The sequence below is a fragment of the Taudactylus pleione genome, unplaced genomic scaffold, assembly GCF_031769625.1.
Source record: "Taudactylus pleione unplaced genomic scaffold, aTauple2 ptg000314l, whole genome shotgun sequence".
Classification (NCBI taxonomy): domain Eukaryota; kingdom Metazoa; phylum Chordata; class Amphibia; order Anura; family Myobatrachidae; genus Taudactylus; species Taudactylus pleione.
Genome location: NW_028284715.1, coordinates 12,583,661 through 12,605,879, shown reverse-complemented (window position 1 = coordinate 12,605,879; position 22,219 = coordinate 12,583,661). Strand labels below are relative to the sequence as shown.

The 22,219-nt window shown below is 45.9% G+C and overlaps 1 protein-coding gene across 1 annotated transcript in view; it reads right to left on the bottom strand.

Annotated features, from left to right (window-relative positions):
- Positions 1-17,526, bottom strand: part of STK3 (serine/threonine kinase 3) — a 240,699-nt gene extending 223,173 nt beyond the window's left edge. The window contains exon 1 of the mRNA XM_088442695.1: positions 17,382-17,526. Within this exon, the coding sequence (XP_088298821.1) occupies positions 17,382-17,404 (23 nt within the window). The 5' untranslated portion in view covers positions 17,405-17,526. The remainder of the gene's footprint in view (positions 1-17,381) is intronic.
- Positions 17,527-22,219: the final 4,693 nt, after the last annotated feature.

Sequence of the window (22,219 nt, the reverse complement as noted above, 5' to 3'; positions counted from 1 at the left end):
TACAAAACATTTGTCATTTAAGTGGTTAAGCAGTAAAATATGGAAAAGAAAATATTCACTTTCTCTGAAAATGTAGTGGGACATTAATATGGACGTAATGTGCTGATGAAAAAAGTTTTTTTTTTTTTTTTATCTTGCAGATAGTATTTTTTTCTTAATATATCATGTTGGATATCATTTTTAATTCATTAATAAAAGTTATAAAATCAGCCCTACGAAAGCCTCCTATACTGTACTTACAGCCACATACAATGTTATGTAACACTTTTTTGGGGTTCAGGATGATTTCCCTACTCATTCATGCAGTTCGCATAAATCGCACAATGCGTTTAACCGCCAATGGGGAGCAATCCAATTTAACGCAATGTGAACAGCGCCAGGAAGGAGTTCCCGGAGCTATGAAATAGTTTCCCCCGCGTTCGGTCACTTAGTCTGGAGATGCCGGTTAGCACGCATTTAGAAGGTGTGTTTAGGCGTGCCAACCGGCATTTGCCAACTTAAGTGCCAGCCGCAAAAATGTTAGCGCTAAGCTGAAAAACAGCATCGCGGCCGGCACCTTAGTCGGATTTCTGCTTGCCCCGAAGTGTGTGCGAAAAGAAATCCACTAGTATATACTGAATAGCTCCGGGAACACCTTCCCAGTGCTATTTACATTGCGCTCAATTGAATTGCCCCCATGGTGTTCCAATTGTATTTGATAAAGTATGACATGGTGCAGCAGGTATGTAACCCAAACGTTCACTGCGTACGTCTGGCTGCTATAGTATTACTACTTTTGCGCAATTATGCAGACGTGCATATAAAGTAAATGTACTGTGAATATATATATATATATATATATATATACACATATATAATATATAGTAATGCTGGGTACACACTTAGAGAAATCTCATTCGTTCTATCGGCGTGTGATATCGAGTGTGCATTGGCGGGTGGGTGCACCAGATATGTCGGTGAGCAACGTCATTCACAGACATATCAGGTTGGCCCTGCAGCACAGCCAATGCGGATATATCTGAAAGAAACAGCGGTGCATCTCCATGTGTGTACAGGCGTACGGCCGTCCTCCTGTACACACTTGCTGCAGGGACCGCCGACACTGACATCTCAACTGTGCGTGCAAATTTAAATGCCCTCCCACTTGTGACGTCAGCTCAGACATACCGAGCGGCCGATTGGTGAGTGTGTACAGCTTACCAATTGGCCACTCTGATGGCAGATCGGTCTACTGACTGATCCAACCTCTAAATGTGTACCCAACATTAACCTGAAACATTACTTCCACCACGCGGGAACCATTACATTGTGATCTTGGCAGCTCGGTACGACAGATTTAGCAAATACAGTATCTACAACAGAGTGCATCATACGAGTTAATATTGAATCACATATTGTAAACATTTTTGCATCATTTTGTAAAGAGCCATTACACAGATACAGTAGAGGTTGATGACAAGGAATATACACTATTAGGCGATATGCTTTATATTAGGGGTTGCTGGTTGTACACAGCTGCTGTGTGCGGTAGCTCTACATAGAAGTCTAAATAATCCACCCCCATAAATCCTCTAAAACTGCACCTGTCTTTCAGCTACCGACAGGAACTCTGGGCTCAAACTTTCCTATTGTTCTTTTGGTATTTGGTAAACTGAGCTGAGGATAAGATTGCAAGTGGGAATTACATAGAGCATTCAGCAATGGGACATACAATGAAATTGCTGTATGAAATGCAGTAACATTTTAAGCACTTCCATAACCCACAAAAGAAACATAAAATAAGTAATGCACATCTATGCACAAAAATTATTTCTATGAAACTGACATCTTAACCTCTAAATTCTATTCATAACATCTGCGATGCAGGAAGCACAGGAGCAGACAAGTCTAGAATGCAGGACAGGGACATAGAACAGTGAAAATACAGTATATGCAGTGTAAGCATGCTTGGCAGGTGCAAGTTAAGTTGGCTTCCAACTACCTCATGATATCTGTGTTGCTACTTTATTAATATTTAATTAAACTTGTCTTCGGAGGCATATTATGTAGTCCTTAATTGGGAATTGCCCACATAAATTAGTCATACTTATAAATAATGCACAGTTTCCACCTACTGAAATATATTAGCCAAGTAAGAGAGCTAATGATGCAAAATTACCAATGAGATCGTGCGATTGCCCTGAATAATGTGACAGCCCCGCAGGGAATTACCCTCTCACAAGCGTTTGTCTGTCATCCGTCTGCAATTGGAGTAACAGCGCATCTGACCCATTATCACATGCAGATGAACTGGAAATGGACTCCAGGGGGTAAATTTACTAAAGTTCGATTTGGGATTCATTTTTATGAATCTCTTAAATCAACTGAAATCGAACTGCAAAATCCCTTAGCAAATCTCTAATTTACCAAGATTCTATTAAGCATTCGATTTTCAAATCAAATTCAATTTTGTTTCAGTTTAGGAAGGGATTTGATGTACGATTTTGCATGTTCATGTACAAATCAAACACCAAAACCCCACTCCAAATCGAACTTCAAATCCCCAAATGTATAGAAGTGCCTCATGCTTTCCTTTTTAGCATGAGCAGTTCTATTTGACACAGATGCATGCATACAGCAGTGAGATGCATGCATGTAACTTAGTGTAAAAAGCTTGTTAAATGTTCATTTAAAAAAAAAAAAAAATCCCCCCCCCCCTAAAAGCACAAGCAGCCCGGGACTTTTCATAGCCAGTTCTGGTTGTGTAAATACAGTGGAAAAATGCGTATGGTTCCCCTGTAATTTCACCTGGCTATTTCTAGCGAGCAGGTAATGCCACAGCCAGGGAAACCATCACCGGGCTCCCTGGCCAAAGCATTATCCCTGAACGCTAGTCAGCCCAGGCCGGGGATACTTGGGGAGTTAGGGATCCCCCTCTCCAGGGCACCCCAGGCCTAGGCTGATAGCCCGAGGCTATCCCAGGGACCCCTGGGCGGTGGGTGCCAGGTTGATTGTGTAAAATTGAGTGTAAAAATATAAGTGTAAAAATTGTCTTTAACAGTAGAACTACAGGTCCCAGCAAGCCTCCCCCGTATGCTGGTACTTGGAGAACCACAACTAGCAGCATGCGGGGCATTAAGTACCCGCTGGTACCTATAGTTCACCTGTAAAGAAATGTTTAAATAAAGAAACTGAATGTTAATAAATGAAGGTATCCTATATTCTTCTATGGGAAAAAAAATATATGTTTTTCAGAAAATCGATTTTGAACAAAATTTATTTTTTTGTTCGATTTGGGCTTTAGTAATCCCCTCTAGGAAAATCAAACCAAAATCGAACGGAAAAATCGAACAGAAACAAAATTGAACTTTAGTAAATAAACCCCCAGAACAATAATGCAATTATATCCGAGGCCGCCAGGGACTCATCCACGTTCGGCTTTTTAATATTATACGCCATTGCTACGTATCGCAATTAAAAACACTGCAAAAGTAATCAAAATGAAAGAAAATGCCTTTTATACAAACTTTACAAAACAATAAATACTGAAATGTTGAGTAAAATAAATGTATATAAATAGAGGAGACACAGTAATGGAATATAACTTCCCTAGGCAATGATACAACAGAAGAAATACACTATCATTTGTTCTTACACTGATGTTAAATAAAACTAAACTGCCTACATAAACAGCAGAAATATTTAATACACAAAGTAACTCCAACCATATTTCTTTAATATAAATGCAAAATGTACATTGACTAAACACTGTCATGGTATTAAATAGTAAAGTTCAAAGCATATACGGTCCTTCATATAGGTACAGCAAACAGCCATTCCCAAAGCTCTTCAACACGAATATAGGACAAAAAGGTCAAATGGCAAAGCAAAGCTTGTCACTGACCATGCACCATGTCATAGTGATTTCACTAATGGGTCATTCCATGCCAAATCATCACAAGATAAAGTAACTTTTCAACCCGACCATCTCAGATTTTCGTGAAAATTGGTAGTATGGTAGACGGCATAAAGTAACTTTCATATGTAAAATTTTAGCCCTCAGTAATACACGGAGTTCAGGCAACAGTGTTGCAAACATGACAAAAAAATTTAAATTTATGCTTGCCAGGTCAAATAAAACGAATCATAACTTTGCTTCTTATTGTGGTAGAACTTTCATGTTGGTCTTGTTTTAAAGCTAAGGAACCACAGTTTTCATAAAAAATAGCTTTATATTTAAGTATTGACTTTTACATTTCGAGGTCCCATGAGGTGACCTTTGACCTTGAATATCTAAAAAAGTAAACGTTTAATTATTATTTTTTCATAAAGTATGTGTCATACGCCTAAATACAATCTCTCTTTGGTATAAGTTTCACTTTGGGAAGCCTTTGGGAACAGGAGTAAAAAAAAAATATTAAGTATGGCAGTTGAACCCTTCTTGCACTAACATGCAACTGGCAAGTTCATACTTGTCTTGTAGCGTTTCTCTCTGTGTTATAGGCATGGCCATTGGTGGTTTTCCATCGATGGCACAATCAGTGATAACCATTAATGGTACAATAACAATCTATGGTGAACCATTGATGGTTTGCACCACTCAGTCTGGCTGCAGCTTCTGCTTTGGGAATTAGTGATACATGATTGCCTCAGGGAGGGGGCAGCCAGGTCGGCATAGCTGGGGCGTAGTGATGCAGCATAGGGAGCATGGCTGGGGAAATTACCAGGCATTAGAAGCGGATCAGGGGGGGCATGACTAGGCGTTCGCGTCATTATGGCCCAGCCACCTTTACACAATGCCGAGATTACAGCATTGTGAAGCAGGGTGTGAGCCCATGATGATGTGATTCAGCGTGAATCACGTCATCGACTGTCGGGTTGGAAGCTCTGATGATTTGGCATGGAATGACCCTTATACTGTATCTGGCAAACACAAGGAAACGTGTAGTAATGACTGCTTACTAGGCTTTTATTGTGTCAAGGATTTCTGCAGGTTAGGGTGTCTATGGTGTAGGACAGTGGATGTGCTTTTTGGGTGCTCAACCATGAATATTTCTAAAACTTAAACTGTTGGGGTGTCTGGAGGACCCCGTTTGGAAACCTATACAGTTTATCAGTGAATAGTGGTAATTTGATCAAGAGTGTGACAAATGGATAAGAAGTACATTAGGACTTAGTGCTGCAAACCATTTGATATAAAAGGACATAGCAGCAACAGAAAACAATTAAGGAAGATGCTACCATGGATGATTAATATACAGCCACATGTCAATAGTGATCAAATGATTTGTGATATCTGTAGGAAACATATTAAAAGGGATTCTTTAACTGCTGAGGAAGGACCAAACATATCAATTGAGGAGAAAAGTGACGCAGAAGTAGCAACATGCAGGACTGAATCAGCTTTGCAGTCGCTAAATGAAAGTTATCAACAGGAAAATAATGAAAGAACAAAACTATTGCAAAAGGAAAGCTGCAAAAATTGCAAAAGTTATAAAAAAGGATACATACTATATTCCAGCTGAGGAACCTGTGTCTGATAATTTTATACTGCTGCTGTATCCTTTAATATTAAATGGTTTTGCTGCACTGAGTCTTAATGGACTTTTTATCGATTTGTCACGCTCTTGATCAAACTACCAATATTCACTGATTAACTGTATTAGTTAAACTACCGTAGGGTCTGATTCATCAGGGATCGCAATTGCAATTACTCACGCAGCCGGCCAGTTGTTGCTTTCTGCGCATGTGAATGAATCGCAAAGCGCGTGTGCGAATGCAACACTGCGATCGCACACACCATGCAGAGTCATCGCAGTGTGATTGACAGGAAGTGACCGTTTCGGGGATGGTGACGGGGGGAGTGCCTGCAACAGCATATGCAGCTTGAGGTCTCACTGCGTGCAGGAAAGTTAGCAATTTCTGAGTAAGGTCTGACCTGCTGTAATGGTACTCGATGTTACTGATGTTTTTGCAGGATTGCAAGGTATTATAGATGTGAGACATGGGAAGTGGGCGATTGTATATTAAGCTTCGACAGCATTGTGATTGTCAACAGCATACTTTCACAACAGATCTGCGTTCGTTATCGCAGCCGCGATCACACTTGCGATCCGTAATTAATCAGGCCCTTAGTCCATTGTATCACTAGTTCTCAATGCAGAACCTGCAGCCAGACTGAGAAGAATACAGTAGAGATGGCCATCGACCATCAATAGTGTACAAATGTCGATAGTTTACTACCAATGGCAAAGAGCCAAATCTTATCTGCCATCGATGGCAAAGTGGAACCCGTTGGGGCTTTTTTTCTGCTCATGACACAGAGCTTAGTCCCGCCCCCTCGCCATCTGCTAAGCCATGCCTCCCTTTTTTTTTTTTTTTCTTAATTAGCTCACGGCTTGCCAGACACCCGGCAGTGGTGACCAGAGTGGTGCAAACCATCGATGATTCACCACAGATTGTTATTACTGATGGTGCCATCGATGCTGACCATCAATGGAAAACCACCGATGACCGTCCCTAGAACACAGGGCCTGATCAGACCCGCTCGCAAGTGGGTCGATGGTGGGGTACTGCACGCACGCATGTGCAAGCCCCGGGACTCACTACAAACGGGGAGGCTGTCGATGTCGATCGACAGCTCGCCCCGTTTTGTAGGCGGGGACGGGGGGTGGCTACACAAACGGAGGCGTTCCGGAAGGAACGCCTGCCGTTTGTGGTAGGCACCACTGAAATCACCAGTGATGTCAGTGGAAAGCTTCCTGCTGTGTTAGAGCAGGAAGCTCTCTGGGGCTTGCGACGGACAAGAACCTACCACAAGGGTCTCATCGCGACCATCACCTGGCCGCTCGCAAAAGCTGTGGGTGGTCACCCACAGCTTAGCGAGCGGCCAGAGAAAAAAAAAAAAAAAGAAGAGCCCTGATTCAGAACGAGCGCTCTTAAAGAGGGTCCGGCTCTGAATCAGGCCAAAGAGAGATTGTATTTAAATATATAAACATACTTTAGGTACCAAAAAATTAAACATACTTTAAATATTCAAGGTCAAAGGTCACATCATGTGACCTTGAAACGTAAGAGTCAATATTTAAATATAAAACAATTTTTTTATGAAAACTATGGACCATTAGCTTCAATACAAGACTAACATGAAAGTTCTACCACAATTAGAAGCAAAGTTATGATTCGTTTTAGTTGACCTAACAAGCATAAATTTTACATTTTTTTGTCATGTTTGCAACCCTGTAGCATGAACACAGTGTCTTACTGAGGGTTAAAATTTTACATATAAAAGTTACTTTATGCCATCTATCATCCTACCAAATTTCATGAAAATCTGAGACGGTCAGGTTGGAAGCTGTGATGATTTGCCATGGAATGACCCTCATATGTACTGTGTGAGGTAGGTCCAGATGCACATCTAATCACAGAATGGGCATCTTTAGTCCAGTTGGCAAAGGGAAAACAATAAACACAAGCTACAAAGTAGACACACAGGGGGTAATTCAATTGCTTTTGTATGCCTAATCGCGCCTTATCCGCCATCTAAACTGACGGGGTGATTGGAGTATTTTATTGTGCATGTCGTGCCCATTTATCCGGGTTTAGTCGCATAAAGCAGATAAACCAGTCTAAAGTCCTGGTTATCGAACCTAAAGAGCAGTTTGGGAACCCAAAACTATGACTTTTTGACGATTTCTGCTCGCCACCTCAGGATGGTGCAGGCTGAAATCATGCCATCGTGCCAGTCGGTAGGAACAATTGAATACCTGCCATCAGGCGCGCAATACTGCTGCGGGCGGCGTAAACAACAGAATTCCCCCACAAAATGAGTGTAAAACAAAAAGGCATAACGGAAAGTGCAAAGTGTACAGACAAGAAGTTGATAAAACAAGCTAACCAGGGCCAGATGGAAGGCACAAAAGGGGGTGATTCAATTCAGCGCAATGCTTTACAGCCCCCGGAAGGAATTCACAGCACTGAAATCAGACTAAAGTGATGGCCGCAAATCTGTGTTTCAGCTTAGCACGGCGCTGACCACATCGCAGTCGGAAAAATGCTGGTTAGCGCGTCTAAACATCTGGCTTAAGGCTTGCCAACCAGCATCTCCCAACTAAGTGCTGGGTGCGGGGGAAACAATTGAATAGCTCCAGGAACTCCTTCCCGGCCTTATTCACATTGCGTTCAATTTAACTGCCCCCAAAGAGGAAAGGCCGGAAGGAAACAAACATGAAACGGCAACACAAAAAATAGGACAATGATAAAATAAATAACAGGCACACATGGGGAAAACGGGCACAAAACAAGTAAAAAGCATTCACTAATTTGGGATAAAACAGAGTTTGAATTGAGGCATGGCAGAAGTATGGAGATATATTATATTAGGCAGAGAAGCAAAAAGAAAAACTACGAGAACTGTTTGTAATGGACAGTGCACACCCCAATACATGCAAAGCAATAGCAAATTGAATTATATACAGTGTTTCCCCAATAATAAGACACTGTCTTATTTTTTTTTGGTTCCAAAAAACACCATAGGGCTTATTTTCGGGGTAGGTCTTATTTTAAATAACATTGAAAGCAGTGCCCCTTATGCAGGCCCCCCTTATGCAGTGCCCCTTATGCAGGCCCCCCTTATGCAGTGCCCCTTATGCAGGCCCCCCCCTGTAGCAGTGCCCCTTATGCAGGCCCCCCCTGTAGCAGTGCCCCTTATGCAGTCTCCCTTGTGTAACAGTGCCCCTTATGCAGGCCCCCCCCCCCCCTGTAGCAGTGTCCTTTATGCAGGCCCCCCCCCCCCCCCCCCCGTAGCAGTGTCCTTTATGCAGGCCCCCTCATTGCAATGCAAGTACGGTACTTACTTGAGTCACCGCCGTCCGGGATGTCCCTCTCACTTGCGCGCTGACTGGAACTAATATGATCCAGCAGGCGCGGCCGTACAGGATCCTCAGCGCGCGGGTGACGTCATGACGTCACCCGCGCACTGCATGACTGGGAACGCTGATCTTTGCAGCGTATCCAGCTCAAAAAGAAAAAAGGTAGGTCTTATTTTCGGGGTAGGGCTTATTTTAGACCGGGCTACAAAAGTAAGGGTAGGGCTTATTTTCAGGGTAGGTCTTATTATCGGGGAAACACGGTAAAAATAGCTAATTTCATATAATTTTAACAATACAAATACATAACCTTCAAATGTGTTGAGAAAAACCTCTTCTATCATTAGCACTTATTATTGCAGTATTGTCCTGTATGGACTGCACAGCACGGATCCTGTCTGGAGACAGTTCAGGCCATTGAATTATTATACTGTACATGTCTTCTAGAAGCAATATACAGCATTGCATGTTATTATGAGAATGTACAGGCAACTGTGAGAGTATGATCACAATTCACTAAAAGCTGACCATACTCCAGAACGATATTGTTCCAATGAGCCAACTAGTTGGTTACTTGGAACGTGAGAATCAGGCAATGGGTGGGAGCAAAGGATAATGGTTTGTTTGCTCTCAGACGCTGAAAAACTGCAGAAAGCGTTCTGTCCAACTTACACATTTGTTTTCTCACAACTAGTTGGACAACTATCGTTCAGTGTAGGTGGAAATTTGGAAGCTTTCCACCCCAACTGAACAACCAGCCTGTCGGAAGATTGCAGACACTGCCCGCCTTCTTCTGCAACTAAAATAAATAACTTAAAAAAAAAATTGTTTATTTTCAATTTGAAACCAGCTCTGGTGGTTCTACCCCAGTACTGGTTACCACCAAATCACAGAGACAAATTAAGTGTGGTCCCCCCTGATTTTGGGTAACCTGCACTGGCCATTGCCAGTCTGGTTTGCAGGGACCATAGGAGAGGTCACTGGAGATTGGGGGTTCCCCCACCATGATTTCAGACAGCCTCAGGCAGGTTGGCACCGGGGCTCACTCTCCCCAAGGGAGTCAGGCCTGCAAAAGTGTGTGCACCCCGTCCCTCCACCTATTTGTAACCAGCCCTAGTGCAAATTGAACCAGGGCTCTTCCCCGTAACCCAGGGCAGTAGGTACAGGGTAATCAAATCGTTAAACAATGCAAAAATGCAATTTGCCTTTGGTGAGCTACAGGTCCCAGAATGGCCTGGCACTTGTAGAACCTGCTCCCGGCAGGAACTATTTCTCCTATTTTAGTCACTGCAGCAGCCATGTTTTTGGGAGGAGTTTTATTTTTTTTTCAAACAGGTACCCTAGTAAAAGGTGAAATGGACACTGGGGGTGCTTCAATTCAGTGGGAGTGGAATAGCCCTGAGAGTTGGTCACGGAGCTATTCAATTAAGCGCGCTGTTTAGTCCGACACTTACAAGTTAAGTCAGAGAATGCATCTTCCGACTAAAGTGCGGGCGGCGAAGCTGTTAGCGCCACGATAAGCCGGAAAACAGCCTCGCGGCCGGAACTTTGGACGGATTTCTCAGGAGCGTACAAGAAGAGATCATTAAGTCAAGCTAACAGTGCGCAGAATTGAATAGCTCTGGTGCCAAATTCCCGATGCTATTCAACTCCAGCTGAATTGAATCACCCCCAATGAGACCCGGTAAGTATAAAATATAAAAGGCTAAAATTAAACTGTGTTTTGTCTTTTTTTTTTTATCAAGTTTTTTTAGAAATAACTTTTCAAATACATGCATATATAAATATGAGCAATGTGCCATAATAAAATATCAAAATAAGCGTCAAAATGAACCAAATGGTAATTAGTAGTACTATTATTGGATATTCAAAACATAAATTAAGACAATTCGGAGAAATAATGCACACAATTAACAATGCTGATTTTGAGAATGAAATACAATACATACTGGCTGGCGGAGTTACAAAAACAATAAAAGGACCAGAGATGTTAAGGGTCGAGAAGGGCATAATGGCTGTCCTGCCATAGGGCCCAGACCTTATCGAATTTATTTGGACATTTTCTCTTCTGATACATATAACATTCATGAGAAATTGTTAAATCGAGTAGAGTCACCCAGGAAAAAACAAAAAGGTAGGAGAATCAGAGGCCATCCATGTGCGAGCAATGCACACCCTAAGAGATTATTAACATATATTCGAAGGGGAACAGAAAGGACCTCTTCTAAATCCAAACCAAATAAGCAAATAAGTGGGGTCAAAAAAGGAACACGGAGACCCGTATTCGGTACACAATCAACCACTCTAGTCCAAAAAAAAAGGAGCTACCTGAGGACAGGACCAAACGAGATGCCAGAAATCATCAGAAGGGGCAGTACATTTGGGACAAGAGTCCTTAGTTGATCCACCAAACTCAAAAAGCTTAAGTGGTGTCCAATAGACCCTATGCAAAATATATAATTGAATCTGCTGAAACCTGGCATAAGCCATGGCATCCAGAAGAGAACATATAAGAACCTTCCAGTCATCATCAGATAAAGTACCCAGATTGTGAACCCATTGAGATCTAAGCTTATTCAAGCCCTCCGCTCTATTGGACGACAGGCGTGTGGAGTAAGCTATGGAAATAGATCTCCTAGAAGGTAAAGTAAGCACCAGTAGAGGCCCGATGCTTCAGAGAAACTAGGATTAATACCCGCCCCCTCCGATGCACAGAGATCATATCTGAGTTAAAGATATCTATGGAAAAAATGGTCTGGAAGACCATGAATAGAGATCAAATACTTAAATGAATGAAGAACCCAATCTTGATACAATTGGCCAATAGCAACCACCTCATATGACCGTCAAGCCAAGCTACCCTTCAGCCTCCGAAGTTCTGGATAAGCTAAATTACCCCAAAGCGGTGAGCATGAATCAAATTATTAAAATGTTTTTACATTAAACTGTGTGTGTCTAATTTGCTCTTTTCTTTGGTGAACTACTGATGCCAGCTGGTGCTGGTGCCAGACCAAGCTTGTACTTGTGGTTCTACAAGTGCCCGTCGGCTGTGACAGGCCATGCTGGAACCTTTAGTTTGCCAAAGACAAACTGCATTTTTACACTATCTGAATACATTATTATCCCTGTACCAACCTCCATTTTTCCGGGCCCGACACCCCTAGTAAAGCCAGCCCTGCTGCCGCCTGGAATCGTGGTAGTGGAACCCACACAGTGCGGGGACCACCTCTATGGTTCAAGCAACCCCGACTGACAATGACCAGTGCTGGTTACCGCAAAATAAGGGGGGTCCCCATGTAATTTTTACCCCTACTTTTGGATGAAAGTTGGTCTAGTGTATGGCCAGCATAAAGCTGGGTACACGTCTGAACGATGGGATGCTGTCAATATCCCAACTGCGGGGATTCCGGCGGTCAAAATGCTGGTGCCGGAATCCCAGTACCTGCATCCCGACCGCCAGAACTACGAAGGTAAGTAGCGGGGTTAGAAAGAGGGTTAGGCACTAGGGGGAGGGTTAGGCACTAGGTGGTTAGGTTTAAGGTGCGGGGAAGTGGAGGTTAGGTTTAGGCACAAGTGTTGTAGGTTAGGTCCAAGCACCGGGGAGGGAGGGTTAGGGAGAGGGGGAGGGTTAGCATACCGACAGGTGTCAGTATCCTAACACTGTTGGGATGCAGCTGTCGGGATTGTGACCGCCAGGAGCCCGAGCGCCAGCATTCCATACCCATCCCCTGAACGATGCGTCAATCTAGCGACAGTCCAGTACGATGTAACAAAATATCATGCCCACGTACACACTGCACGATCCGCCATGCAATGAAATGGTATATCGCGTTAGGGGAGATGTTGCCGCAATGCATCGTATGTCGCATCGTCTCATCTGACATCACATGGTAAGACGCGACCAGACAATTCATCAAATGGTGAACTGAGGGTATACGCTATACGATGCTCATTGCGATCTATCGCGGAACGCAAGATTGGCCATTATATGGGCTGCATGCCCAGCATCAGACTGATAGGAGGTAATGTGATTATATAGACAAAAAGGGAGGGAAACCAATTGCCCTGGGCGCCAATTAACTATAGCGCTCAAACAAATAGACAGGGTTTAGCCACATATAGCAGCTAAACCCATCCATTAGGGCCCCCAAACCAGGGACTTTTTGCACATTTCTGCTCGACACCTAAGGAGACTGCGCACAGAAATGTGTGCTGCCGTGACATTTGTGCCTAAACAGAGCAACAATTGAATTGCTTGGGATGTAGTTTGGAAGCAGACAGTCTAAATCCCGACCGCCGTCTTCCAGACGTTCTAATCCCGGCGTGGTACCAATGACAGGCATCTAAATCTAGACGCCTGTCATTAACCAGACGCCGGAAAACCGATCGAAGTGATGCCGGGCGTGGACAGCCGCGGGGGTGGGGGGTTAGGTTTAGGGCTCCCTGGGGGACTTAGGGATAGGCACCCTCCAGGGAGGTTAGGGTTAGGCTAGGGGAAGGGGGGTTAGGGTTAGGCACCCCCGTGGGGAGGTTAGGGTTAGGCACCCCCGGGGGGAGGTTAGGGTTAGGCACCCCCCCCCGGGGGACTTAGGTTTAGGCGGCGGGAAGGGGGGTTAGGTTTAGGCATACTTACCTTAGGGATGATCGGGATTTTCACCCGGGCAGCCGCTATCGGGATTTGAACCTCCGAACGTGCGTCCGGCGGTAATACCTATTACACCCGAATTGCTCAGTCGAGCACCCATCACTAACAGCCGCCGATGCAAACAACAGCAATTCCCCCCAAAGAGTACACATAAATGTCCCTTCTGAGTGATTAGATCTGAAAGCAGACTAGCATTACTGTAGAAACTAAGGGCTTGATTCGTGTTGGATCGCTGATCGACCCCATAATAATTTCATAAGTGTGTATGCAGGAGCGTTAACCGATAAATGGCTTCAAACGCTCCTGCAACGGTCGGATCGGGAGGTCGCATGTTATGAGCTGCTTAAAAATTGAGATACTTGACCTCCCAATCCCACTGGAAAAAAAAAACTACACACTGAGCTAAATATAGCTATGAGGGTATGCTTCCCCAAATAGTATACAGTAATATTCTTTGTCACAATAATAGACAATAAAAAAGTATCACAGTATCTAATAAAGCAGGCTTTTGAAACAAGAGAAAACATTTTTGGCTAAACATACAAAAACATTCTTTGAAAATAAAAATAAAGCATTAAAACAAAATACATTTTGTTATCTCACACTGGAGTCTCTGCTGACTGTACGCTACTTGGGGGTTCGTGCCCATATTGGTTCTATCAACAAATTCAATTTTAACTGAACTCTGGGGTGGACATTCTGTGACGCCTGTGATAATCAGGCTAAATTTAATTATTATCTGTGAATCCGCATTACTGTATCCTAGGATTCACTAGTCAGCGGCAAAGTACCATTTTATGTTTAATCTTATGTTAGGTTTTTGTTGGGTAAAACCCTTCTTTGTGCTGAAGACTTGGATACCCCGTTTAGGCACTATAATCTATACACCCCTTTTCTCTAAATCACGCCTCAAAGAATGGCAGCAGTCTACCAAATGTTAAAGAAACACAGACATGGGATACATTAAATATTTGCCATATTTTACTTCCAAAGTGCAAATTATGATTTATATAGCGCTGTAGAATATTTAATTATTGACCTCAGTATTTGCAGTCATTGTAGCTTACAGTTTATTTTTCCTAAACCACACACTCTCTACTGTCCATTAGCCTACTGGTATGGTTTTAGACCAGGGGTGTCAAACTCGTGGCCATCCAGCTGCTATTGGACTACATATCCCAGCATGCCCTGCCACAGTTTTAGCATGTCCTAATAGCAAAACTGTGGCAGTCCATGGTGGGAAGTGTAGTTTCACTGCAGCTGGAGGGCCGAAAGTGTGGCAGGAAACCTTACACCTGGATGAAATCCAACAACCTCAGGAAAAACATACAAACTCCGCACACATGAAGGCCCCTACTTGGAATCATACCCATAACCCCAGGATTGTGTGGCACTAGTGCAAATGACTGTGCTGCCACGTAAACCATACCAACCAAACATTTTCTTTAATTGTGTAACATGCACTGGATGAATCAAAGCTGATAGGTTGAATGGGATTCTTTCAATTTTATACATTAATTACACATATTGGGAAATGTATGGTCACCTAGTGTCCTTATGCATACCTCTAATGGCTATAAAATGTCAAAATAAGGAATAACTGAAGTGAAACACAGATTACAATATGCAAGGACAGCACATCACTGACCAAGTGACATGATTGTTCACCAGAGGGATGCAAACACTTACAAACATGACATTTTAACAATAGGGGTATAGCAATCTTCCTTTCAATTAGCAGAAAATTTAAAAGGACAGGAATCACTACTTAACACAGTTCAACACCAATGAGAAGTGCAAAATATATTATTTTTCATGATGCATGACCTCTTTTTGTGTTCGCAATTGTCAACAGTGATCACTAAACTGATACTGGTACCCATACCCCTTGGGACCCATTAATCATACGCAACGAGTTGTAAAACTCATTGCATATGATAACGGTGCTCCAGCCAATCAGTTGCCAACTGTCATTTTTTCAAACAGCTGATATAGTACGTAATGATAATGAAGAGGTACTGAACCAGTGTAAGGTCTGTGATACAGCGTAAGGGGTGTATTCACAATGAAGTTGTGTGGGTACAGAGTAAGGTATGTAATGAGGGATGATGTGACAGCGTAAGGTGTGTGATGTAGGGTGTAAGGTACGCCAGGGTTAGGTACGCTGGGACGCCAGGGGGGGTTTGCTACGCCGGGACGCGGGGGGAGGGTTTGGTACGCCGGGAGGGGGTTTGGTACGCTAGGGGGGGGGTTGGCACACCGGGAGGAAAGGTACGCCGGGACGCAGAAGGGGTTAGGTACGCCGGGACGCAGGAGGGGTTAGGTACGCCGGGACGCAGGAGGGGTTAGGTACGCCGGGACGCAGGAGGGGTTAGGTACGCCGGGACGCAGGAGGGGTTAGGTACGCCGGGACGCAGGAGGGGTTAGGTACGCCAGGACGCTGGTGAGGGGGGGTTAGGTACGCCAGGACGCTGGTGAGGGGGGGTTAGGTACGCCAGGACGCTGGTGAGGGGGGGGGGTTAGGTACGCCAGGACGCTGGTGAGGGGGGGGGGTTAGGTACGCCAGGACGCTGGTGAGGGGGGGGGTTAGGTGCGCCAGGACGCTGGTGAGGGGGGGGGTTAGGTACGCCAGGACGCTGGTGAGGGGGGGGGTTAGGTACGCCAGGACGCTGGAAAGGGGGGGTTAGGTACACATAGGGACGCAGGGGGGGGTTAGGGACGCCGGGACGCAGGGGGGGAGGTTAGGGATGCCAGTGGGGGGTTAGGTACGCCAGGACACAGGAGAGGGGGGGGGTTAGGTACACATAGGGACGCAAGGGGGGGAAAGGGGTGGGCCGGGACGCAGGGGGGGGTTTTAGGTACACATAGGGACGCAGGGGGGGGTTAGGTACGCCGGGACGCAGGGGGGGTGGTTAGGTATGCCGGGGGGGGTTAGGTACGCCGGGACGCAGGGGGGGGTTAGGTACATCGGGACGCAGGGGGGGGGTTAGGTACGCCGGGACGCAGGGGGGGGTTAGGTATGCCGGGACGCTGGGGGGGGGTTAGGTACGCCGGGACGCTGGGGGGGGGTTAGGTACGCCGGGACGCAGGGGGGGGTTAGGTACGCCGGGACGCAGGGGGGGGGTTAGGTACGCCGGGACGCAGGGGGGGGGGTTAGGTACGCCGGGACGCAGGGGGGGGGGGTTAGGTACGCCGGGACGCAGGGGGGGGGGTTAGGTACGCCGGGACGCAGGGGGGGGGGTTAGGTACGCCGGGACGCGGGGGGGGGTTAGGTACGCCGGGACGCAGGGGGGGGGGGGTTAGGTACGCCGGGACGCAGGGGGGGGGTTAGGTACGCCGGGACGCAGGGGGGGGTTAGGTACGCCGGGACGCAGGGGGGGGGTTAGGTACGCCGGGACGCAGGGGGGGGTTAGGTACGCCGGGACGCAGGGGGGGGGTTAGGTACGCCGGGACGCAGGGGGGGGGTTAGGTACGCCGGGACGCAGGGGGGGGTTAGGTACGCCGGGACGCAGGGAGGGGGGGGGGGGGTTAGGTATGCCGGGACGCAGGGGGGGGGTTAGGTACGCCGGGGCGCAGGGGGGGGGTTAGGTACGCCGGGGCGCAGGGGGGGGGGGTTAGGTACGCCGGGACACAGGGGGGGTTAAGTATATCATAATGGATTAAGCCGGTTAGTGATGTGTAGTACAGAAGCTATTAGGTCACATTACAAGATGTCAACAGTGCAGTAACAGAACATGAATGGGAAATGATGATGATGATAATAATAATTGGTCCCCCTGTGTGAGAGTGTTGACAGGGAACTCTGACAGCACGACTAAGGCCTGGACCTGGCTCTGGTTCTAACTCTGATCTCCCTTCCACCTGGGGGGATGTACGCCCATGACCCTCACCTCTTCGGCGCCGGGTGCTCCATGTTGGGTACCTCCTCTCTGACACCCGCCGCAGTAAAAACAAACAGCCCGTAACGGAGAATCCACTAACTCCGGGCAACTTCCATCCTGGACCTGTCCCTCACAGACACAAATCTCCTCCTCCGCACGTCAACCCAGCCTGCAGCCGCGGCAAGCACCGCCCCTAGGCTCTCCTCACCCTCCGATTGGCCGCTCTGGCCGTCATCTCGTCTTCCGATTGGATGATTCCCATGTCACGCTGCGTGACGGTCCAGCTAGCAAGATTCTTCTGTGTTATCGCCGCACAGCCAGGGAGCAGGAAGCTGCAGTGACGCACCGGAGCATGATGGGGAAAGAGGAGGGGCCAGTGTTCAGAGCTCCGCCCACTCCGGGATCCTCTCGCCTGTTACCGGTGCCGGCTGGCTACCTTCTAAGTTGCCCATAGTAACTAATCACCTTGTAGCTGTCATTCTATAGAGTGTACTATATCAATGTTAGCTAGGGAGCTGATTGGTTGCTCTGGACAACACCTCCACCTGTCCTCCTTAGAAGATTTGATACATCACCCCCAAGTGTCAGGATTGGATAAAACTACTCCCATGGAGAGTCATAGTTTTGCAGATCTGTCCCTGATGATGTGTAAATGCAAAGTACAATCCCTGTCATTCTGAACCTACTGCGCTTTCACTCGCTAGAACAATATGTAGCCTTCCTACGCAGGGCCGCCTCTAGGGGTGTTCGACCTGAGCGGTTGCACAGGGGCGCCGCCCATAGAGGGCGCACCCCTCCCCAACATCCCGATTTCAGTGGGACATTACTGTCCCGCTGTTCCACCCATGGGCCGAAGTGGCCCGCGGGTCTTTAAACCGGGAGGTTGGGGACCGCCGGAGACCCTGAATGGATGCTGCGCGCATTCGTGCAACATCCATTCAGTGACGGAACAGGGCTGGGGGAAGCCAGCTAGTGAGGCTCCCCCCCAGCCTGACTCTATTTGGAGGTGGACACGCCTGTAGGGGGTGTGGCCTATGGTAATTAGGTCACGTCCCCATTTTCAGTCGCTCTGGAGGGGGCCGGCACAGGGTGCTCCAGCCGGCCCTGCTTTTGTGCTATCATAGATGGCGCAGCTAAGACCACAAAGGCCACTAATCCCCAAAATAAATACAACTGTGTGCATAATGACAGTGCTGCTTGCACCAAGGCCACCACTCCAGTGGCACTGTCATTACGCACACAGCTCCAGCAAGGAGACTTATTTCAGCAGAAGAAAAGGGAGAGAGAGGTGAAATATGACGTGAAATAAGTGGCACATCACTGTAACATTTATATTTTTGGACTTATATTCTGCACCTTTGAGATAACAGGTATTGCAGTCATCTCCGAATCAAGCCCTGAGGCTCCCAGTCTACTTACTGCTCTCCTGCGCCGTGACAGGGCTTTACAGCGCTGTGTGCTGGCCACACCCCCTGAACGCGTGACGTTAAGGACGCCCTGGTGACGCTGCAGCATTGATACTGGCTGCAGGCACCCTGCTAGCCAGATGCAGATATCATGGGGCAGAGTCGATGCCATCCACAGAGCCCTGATCTTTGTGCTGAGGCATTGTTCACACTTTAAACTCACTGACATAGAGTGAACAATGTAGCAGGGAGATCAGTAAGACCTGCATATATGACATATATGACATGTGTGCCCCTCTCACCTCTAATATGCCATCCTATTCCTTCATCTAGTAAGCAAACCGTACACCAGTATGGAGTTTATATGGCCAAGGAATTTAATAAAATAGAGGAGGTGAAAATGTCAGAAAAACCCATTATGCAATCACACTACTGTGCCGACACCACCAGGCTCCTGTAGTCCTAGGGGGTTATGACACCAATTGTAGAATTTTACCAAACCATCCCCACAAGGGCTGATTGAAAAGTAATGAGACTGCCTGTTTTTCTGTCCCATAGGTAGACGTGGCAACGCTATGCTGGCTATTGTGAAGCTCATACATTGATGTATCTGAACCTGCGGTTGGACTGCCGTAGTATTCTTTGTTTGGTCACAGCTAGTGGAGGATCTTCGTACGTTTCGTCATGGCGAGTGAGGAAGATGTGTCTGTGAGATTATGTCAGAGATCTTTGATTGAATATTGTGTTAAACTTGTAAAAAGCGGAAATTAAACTCCTGAAATATTACGGCAAGCATACAGTGGAGAAACAAATAGCCATGCCAGGGCCACAACTAGGGGGGGGCTAGAGGTGTACGTGCACCGGGTGCCGGAATGCAGAGGGTGAAAAAGGGATGACTCACGGTGGCTTGGGGGCTGCAGAGTCAGAAAACGGCCATCCAAAAATGGCCGCCGCCAAGGAGGAGACAGGTGCTAGAGGTCCTTACTGGACCTCTAGTGTCTGTCTCCTTCTTGGTGGCGGCCATTTTGGATGGTCATTTTCAGCAGATTCCATGCAGACTAGCCGTCCACATGGACTCTGCGGAAAATGGCCGCCACCAAGGAGGAGACAGACACTAGAGGTCCTACTGGGTTCCCCATAGACAGACAATTAATGGTGACTACTATTCAAAAGTTATAAAACCCATTTGCATGGAGCCATGAGGAAGAAAAGACCACATTTGCTGAAGAAACACAAATTTTTGCTCCAAGACAATGCCCGATCACATGTCGCTGCTGTTGCATTGGCAGCACTGACTGAAAATAATGGGACAGCACTGAAACACCTTCCATATAGCCCGCACTTAGCACCCTGTGATTTCTGGGCATTCCCAATCCTGAAAAAAACAAGTGCGTGGAAAGACGTTCTCATCAGATGATGAAGTCAAAAAATGCCACAGCTGCAACACTAAAAGTGATATCACAAATCAGTTTCATTACTTTTACTTTTAAAATTGTTCAGATCCTGTGGAGTCATTTGATTCTGAATAAACAAATCAGTCTCATTACTTTTCAATCAGCCCTCGTATATATACTGTGATAAAAACACTTGAAAGTTTGTCTAGGGGAGAAGATATATATGCCCCAGGTTTTCAGCTTGTGAGTGGTAGACAGAAACTGATTATCAGCCTTGATTGGCAGACCACCTATGAGAGGCTGATAAAGGGTGTGTTAGTCTAAGTAGTCAACCTCTCACTGTCTGGAGAACAGGTCAGAGGCCCGTTGAGAGACACTGTGATTACTGAATGTACTGTAAGTGCTGTTCTAAATAGTTCTGTTTTGTGAGAGGCAGATTAGAGAATCGTTTTGTTCAGTTAGAGCTAAACAGCCCAGGATTTTTTTTTGTATGGTTTGTTGATTTTTGGACTACTAATAAAACTAGCTGTAGATACTTGTTCCAAGGCCCTAGTCTGGTATACTACTACATGGCTACTGCATGATAGGTGCAACCATTTACCCAAGGAGACGGCACCCTTACCCTGATTTTGCTACACATGGCGGAGTATGCAAGCTTTGCACCTAAATTACAGCCAACAAATATTTATGTGAAAAATTTAAAGTGACAGTCACTCAAATTTTTATCAGTTGGGGAAAGGCTGTTATGTTGTGAAATTCCTTGTGGTGTTATCATCAGATGCTTAGGGCAGCCAGATTCTGCTTCACACCTACACCACGAAATACCATGGAAGATATAGGCAAGGTGCTGCTACAGGCTAAGGCAGCTCAGCAGCAAGTTACCAGGTTGCAGCAATTAGCCATTGAGGAGGCCAGGAGGCGACAACAATTGGATATCAAGGAATTCCAGAGCAACAACAAATGGATACTGAGGAAACCCTAAGGCAGCAGCTCCAAGACCGCAAAGCCTTGAAAAAGTTGGTGCTCCTTGCAATTATTGTCCCATATATAATTATTGTCCTATTTTATTGTCCTATTGTTCATCTTTGTTATATCCTGCAGCGCACCCCTCCGGGTTCCATTTTTAGGTCATACTCCTTGCAGCACTGTCTGTCTCTATTTTTGTGCAAAAGATGATAACGAGTGGTGATATTAAAGCCTTTTCAAAAACTTCCAAAGAACAGCGGAGAGAGAAAGTTGCCCTAAAAATCAGTGGACAGGACCTTTCTGTCAGGAAAACCGCAAAAGGCATATTTTGACCTACTGATGCCATGGACTATGACAAATGCAAAACAGATTTTAACCATTTTGGGTGTCACTATGTCTGTTTGAGCATAAGGTCATCACTGTGGATACCTAGTGGATAAGCCTCCCTGCTCTCAAATGCATGACCTCATTCATCTCACCAAGAAGTGGCTACAACCAGAGACTCTAATTGTGCATACACATGGTACGATCTGTACCACCAACAACTTTAAAGATATCTTTCAGTGAAGTTATCCTGCCACATCTCTGAACAGGCAAAGTTGACGATATCATCCAAGTTGGCCTGCATGCATGGACGATGAAAGATATCTTTATCGTCCATACAGGAACGCGCATCCTTGGTCGTTGACAGGTTGGTAAGTACATAAAAATGAATGATATGAACGATATTGTTCAGTTTTATCGCTCTGTGTGTACGCACCTTAACAAGGACACAGGTTGTGGAAAAGGATCGTTATGGACATATATCTACAGTCTCTTCCTGCAGTTCTGAGCAAGTGGGTCTGCACAAGTGATCCACGGGGACCCCAGTGTCACGGGATTGGGGTGGGGCCAGCACTATAAATCAATAGTTAAATAACAGCGTGACATTTACAGGCTTTTCCCAATCAGCATAGGATCTGGGTAACATAGATAGACTCAGAGTCGGCCCTAACCAGTTTGTTGCCCTAGGCAAGATTTTGTGTGGTGCACCCTAGCACCATTGCTAGTTTCGCCCCTGAACCAGCACCCCTCTCCCAGC